This window comes from Semicossyphus pulcher, unplaced genomic scaffold (assembly GCF_022749685.1).
Source record: "Semicossyphus pulcher isolate SPU_LCO1_2020_fin unplaced genomic scaffold, fSemPul1.0.p SCAF_12, whole genome shotgun sequence".
Lineage (NCBI taxonomy): Eukaryota > Metazoa > Chordata > Actinopteri > Labriformes > Labridae > Semicossyphus > Semicossyphus pulcher.
Window position 1 is genome coordinate 13,068,365 of NW_027211626.1, and position 6,000 is coordinate 13,074,364.

General features: G+C 39.5%; 1 protein-coding gene across 1 annotated transcript; it reads right to left on the reverse strand.

Moving 5' to 3' along the window:
* Positions 1-4,936: 4,936 nt before the first annotated feature.
* On the reverse strand, positions 4,937-6,000 carry sf3b5 (splicing factor 3b, subunit 5). The gene is made up of 2 exons (XM_069659168.1): positions 5,909-6,000; positions 4,937-5,462 (listed from the first exon to the last, which is right to left on the reverse strand). Exon 2 carries the CDS (start codon positions 5,435-5,437, stop codon positions 5,177-5,179), a length of 261 nt encoding a protein of 86 aa, XP_069515269.1. The 5' UTR covers positions 5,438-5,462; positions 5,909-6,000; the 3' UTR covers positions 4,937-5,176.

Genomic DNA, 6,000 nt, shown 5'->3' on the forward strand with positions numbered 1-6,000 from the left:
TAAGGAAAATAAAATGAAATGAGGTGAGGAAAAAACGATCCGCATGTCCTAAGTGAAACTGACTACAATCAGATAAGGGAAAATTCTCTGCAAATTATTCAGTCTATTAAATTAAAAACTCTCAAACATGTAACTGCAGCTGAAGGCAGGAAACACATATATGGATACATGAGGCAACACAGTGGCTCTTTAAGACTGTACTTGTGCATTGAGCTACATGCTAAAGCTAGCATGGCATACTGACATTTATCAAGTACGAGGTTTAACATGTTCACCATCTTAATTAAGCGAGTTAGCATGCTAACATTTGGTAATAAGCACTAATCTCAGAGGGCAACAGATAAAGTCACAGTTGGACAAATTTAATCACCAAATTTAATGACAACACATGAAACAGCTTTTGAAGTCTTTCTCTAAAATCAACTTCAGGGAGGCTCTGAAGGACAAGTCAGGGCATCATCAAAGTCATTTTAATTCTATCATCCAGGAATATGAATCTCTCTATAAAAATTTAATTATCAATTAACCACTATGAGATAAATCAAGGGCTGCACGGTGGTGCAGTGGTTACAATGTCTCTCGCAGCTCGGAGGTTCAGATGTAGGGGGCCTTTCTGTGTGGCGTTTGCATGTTCTCCCCGTGCTTGCGTGGGTTCCCTCCAGGTACTCCAGCTTCCTCCCACAGTCCAAAGACATGCTCGGTTAATTAGTGACTCTAAAATTGCCTGTAGGTGTGAGTGTGAGCATGAAAGGTTATTTGTCTCTATGTGTCAGCCCTGTTGCTGCTGATCAGTCCAGGGTGTACCCCGTCTCTCGCCCAATGACAGCTGGGCCATGCTAACATGGCAGGTTAGCATCCTCTGTACTGATTGCTAGCTTTTCAGCTCAGGTTAGAAGAGGGACCAACTATCAATCCTAATACTGTAGTTTGGGCATCACTCTTAAAGCGCTTCGTTGAACACCTGAACACATCTGCTGCAGTGTAATACTTTAACTTTAACCTCTTTGTTTTTGTGGCTGTAGATCAACACCCTCAGAACTGCAGCGGTATGAAATTAAAGTATAAAATATTTATAGTCTAACACTACAGTTAGGGAAAACAAAATACATCTTACTCTACAAGTAATAGGGCTCATGCATCAAACAAGGAGCTCTTGAGGGTATTCAATATCTTTATTCATAACATTTTAAATGTGATCAATAATTTCTCAGAACCTTTTTCAACACAGTGTTTACTGCAAATAAAATATGTGAATAAGAGTGCACAGAAAGTTTTTATGTCTTTATTGTGTGTACGTGTTGACTGTCAGGACTCAGTATTTATTGTAGTCGGTGTGAAGGACTCAAGGGGGAATCAACAAAACAGAACAAGCTGTTTCAGTTACACAGCTTTTCCCTTTGCTGTGGAAAACAATAAAAATACTTACAAAGAAATAGTTGGTAAAACACTTCTCACTTCATTTATTGGTATAGTATCTATATATTCGGGCCCATGTAAAGAGGCTGCAGTCCTGGATGCAGTGGCCCCCGGGCTCGACTCCCACCCTTAGCCTCGTTTGGTGTTTTCCCCCTTTCTCTCTTCCCGTTTCCAAGAGTATCCACTGTCCTCTCAACCAATTAAGGCATAATAGGCCAAAAAAGCAATCTTTAAAAATAAAAAAAAATTGAAAATCTATATTTTCCACATACCTAGAGCTGTTCTGACACCAATACCATCATCAGAATGACTCCAATACAGCCTAAAAATGTTAAATTGAGTATCGGCGATCACACCGGTAATCGATAAGATAGCATAATTTATTACTCCCCCCAAAGCGTATTTCTTCTCGTCAACAATAAGCAGTCTACACAGCAATATGTTATGGCTGCCATATACAACTACTGTTATAAAGTATCAGGAAAGAACTGATAACTGTACATTAATCATGTGACAATAGCAAACAACAACAGTGCGGCGCTAACTTTAGCCACAGTTGTCAGCCATCCGTGGTTTGCCATCACACATTTAAGGGCTTTATTTTATTTCTAAGATAATTAAAACCAGTAAAAATGCAACAAAAAAAAGCAGTTTACTGTTTAAAATCTGTGTTTTTCTGAAGCTGTTCTGCATACACAGGAAGTCAGGAGGGGCCATGAGCTAATGCAGCTGCAGCTAATGCTAGTTTAGCTTGTTTTAAGCTAGGTGCTTAGCTTGTTTCTAGGGGTAGGATTCAGTATACTGAGTCTGGCTATACATCTATGACAGCATTAATGTAAAATCTGCACAGAGTCAGCATGTCTAGTCTCTATAGGTATGGAAATGTGGTGTTGGGAGATCTCTACATAGAAAGCAAAAGGACCTTGTTTCTCTATAAAAATCCTTCTAATGATGGAAAAATGTGGGTGCATATTCAATCATTTCTGCTATCTGGTGTTAATTATTATTTTCCATTTCTTTTAAAAAAGAAAAAGTCATAAGAGGTTTTCTCCCTGAGTGCTTCAGCTCCTCTGTGTGGGGGTGTAATTGCTTATAATGAAAGTACACCCACCTGCAAGCTTTTTAAAACAAATCGCTATTCAAAAAACAAAGTCCATCTCACTAATGTGGCCGGAAACTGAGGAGCAGACACGTCTATTTAAGCGCTCGTGTCTCAGAGAGAACATGTCAACCAGTTTATGCGAGTATTTAATGTGAGTGCGAGTGCACACGGACAGACCTCACGTTGCTTTCACGCCTGACTTGGCAGAGCCGTCTTCACGACTCTCACGGTGAGGACAGATGGCAAGGACTTACCCCACGAAGAAACCCTCCAACACACACACACACACGCGCGCCGCAGACGTGATGTGCAGCATAAGAACTTCCTTGGCACCCACTGGCTTGTCTCTCAATCCAACAATGACTCATGCACAGCATCCTCTCCTGCCTAGTGTCTGTGTTCGCGTGAATCTAGCTGACAGTATGTTTTGATAAATCACCTGAAGTCAGCAAGTGAAACAACCGCTCCTGCAGCCTTTTTGTCTTGCCACACTTTGCTTCTTGCCTCCCTCTTCAGTCACATAAGAGCCTATTATTGACTGCAGCTTCAAAGATTTATTCTACTATAACCACCCTGAGGCTATTTGCATTATAAAAATCATTTTCTCTGCTAAGTAGATGGAGATCAAAGGCACTGATTCAAACTCAGCACAGGAATAATTGTGTTAATGTGTACCCTGAGCTGCTTTTAAACATATGCCACTGCTTGAGAAGTTAATTTGCACTCTGAGATCTAATTGCCATCACTTGCTTTTTCAGATATGTAAATTAAAACTACCAGACCAGATTTTAACACTCTCAGCATCATGCATGAGAGTCACGCACCTCTTCATATGATGTTTTTTTCCCCTCCGGCATACTGTTGCCTCTAAAATGGACATTAACGCACTTTAAACACTCAGTTATGTAATCTTTTATGTGACTATCACACAAAATGAATTGCAGCATCTCAGGCTGCGTGTTAAAGTCTAGCACAGCTGATCTTTGTGCACTCAAATGTGTGGGTGGATGATTCGGTACAATGGTGCGTGTGTGTGTGCCTGAATGTCGTACATATGTAAGCGGCTGTGTAGGCGGACAACATGTTGAGTCTACAAGGCCACACATGAAATTAAGTCACTTTGGAACATATACACGCAGCCCAGAGGCTTCGTGGCCGTGTTTGAGGTTGATAATGTTCCAGCTTACAGTTCACATTCTCCAAACAGACTGTTTTATGACTGAAATGTGCAAAATGGAAACGGCATATGCGTGTATGAGTCATGACCTTTTATCAGGATGCATTCGCACAGATTTTTAGCCTCAAAAAAGCCAACAAGGATACACATGCTGAGACACTGTTTCCTTCAGTTCCAGGCTGGGACTTTCTTCCCGGTTATGCTGGAATTAATTTTTCATTTTTAGGCAGTTTTTTGTTTCATCTTTTTTTTAATGGTTACATTAACCAGTAGAGATAGACCGATATGGTTTTTTCAGGGCCGATACCGATACCGATTATTAGTAGTCAAGGAGGCTGATAACCGATATTTGAAGCTGATATTCATTTGCAGTAAAAGTGAAAATATTGGCGTCAAAATTTTGAATATTACAAACTCCAACACTTAACTTTGTTTAAATGCCTTTTAGCATATGCATCAGAGCAAAAATAACCCAGTCTTAAATTGATCTCTTATCGGCCGTCGGATTTACAAAAAAAAAGAAAAGAAAAAAAAGGCTGATGCCGATATGCGTCATAATGCCGAATATCGTCCCGGCCGATAGTCTATCCCTATTAACCAGTAACCTTCTTTCTGTGACCTTTTATCCTCTTCTCTGTGGAAATCAGATTGCAGCTCAATGGTTCCTTTCCTGCTGTTTAAAAAAATCTATAAAGGCCGTACAAGAAAGTAATACAATATGTCCATGACTGATATATTACCTAGCTGACATAACTGTGTATGCATACTATGGAATTTGCCTAATTAGTTCCCTTAATGACACTGATTAAATCTACATATAGGAAAAGGAAACACTTAAGTATATGATAAAATGGACATGAGGGGTTGCTGTATAAATATTATGTGAAGCTCAATATATATATTTATACCATATTGACCAGAATGTTACCTATAACTGACAACATATGGAGGATTTGGGAACACAGACAGCTCTTTACAACATTAGAATACCTAACGTGCAGATACTTTGGAAGGATTGTGTTTATCCCTCCCATAGCATTACAGCATCAAGTGCACGTGGTTTCCCGGTACTTTTATGGCTTCACTTTAAATTGCCAAACACCCATATGTAGACTGGTTGTGATGAAACATAAATACATTTTAATCAGTAATGCATGAATGATTGAGCAGGTGTCCTTTGACTGAACTGACCCATGAACAATCAAATATAAAATAAGAAAAAATACTTGTAAGTGAAAATGTCATCGTAAAGAAAGTCAAATTTAATTAAATCACAACAGAAATTTTAACTGAGAATACATCTCCAACAGTTGATAAAAAAAAACATGACAGCTAGTAATTCACCTTTTTGCAAAATATGTAAAGGTCAGTGTGTCCAGGGATCTTATGTGGGTCCATTCTGTGCTCTGAATTTTCAGAGAAGCATGGCTTTGACAAAAATATGCAGTAAAAAACACCACTACATCTCACTCCAGTGTGATCTAGGCATCATCAGGTTTGTCTGCTGGTGGTCCGCATGGTTGGAGCATCTTCTCCATCAGGTTGAAGCGGACACGTGCTTTGCTCTCGTTCTCGGCCACAGAGAAGTAGTTGAGCAGGTCAAAATGTCCCATGTAGGAGCAGTAAGAGTCTCTGTGCTGGTTGACCAGCCATTCCCACTTGCTGGTGTCTGCGTGTCCTGTGCCGATGTACTTAGACTGAAGATGCTCCAGCTGACTGTGGATGTTGTATCTGTCGGTCATTATCGCGATGAGAGTCACTGAAGCTCTGGACATAGAAGGACAAATTGTCAGAATGTTGTACAAGTTTTTGCAGATATATACGGAGAACGACACAAGATTAGCAAAATGATCGAAAACTGAATTCAAAGCCTGCTAAGTTAAGGCGTTTATATCACTTTGTAGTTAAAAAAAAAAAAAAGAAGCGAGATTTCGGGATTAGACATCTTACTATTTTCTCTCTCTCTTTCTCTGTTTGAGAAATTAAATGTAATTTACACATGTAAAAACGTTGATCTCGCTGTGAATTGCTTTCTATTGCCTTTACAAAGACACAGTTAGCATGCTAACCTAGCTTTCACTAGCATTCTGGCTAACAGTAACGTGAGGTTAGCTAGCTGACGTTAGCTAACTGAAGGTCTTCATGTACCGTAATTTAAGCTTTCCAAATACGTGTTTCGTCTGGGTCATATTACAAAAACAAGAGATACTTACTTAATATAAGGTAAATAGTATAATAGCGAATGCAGGGATGTAAATAATATCCGTCCACACAACGTCGCACAGGGATTGAACGATGACTTCCG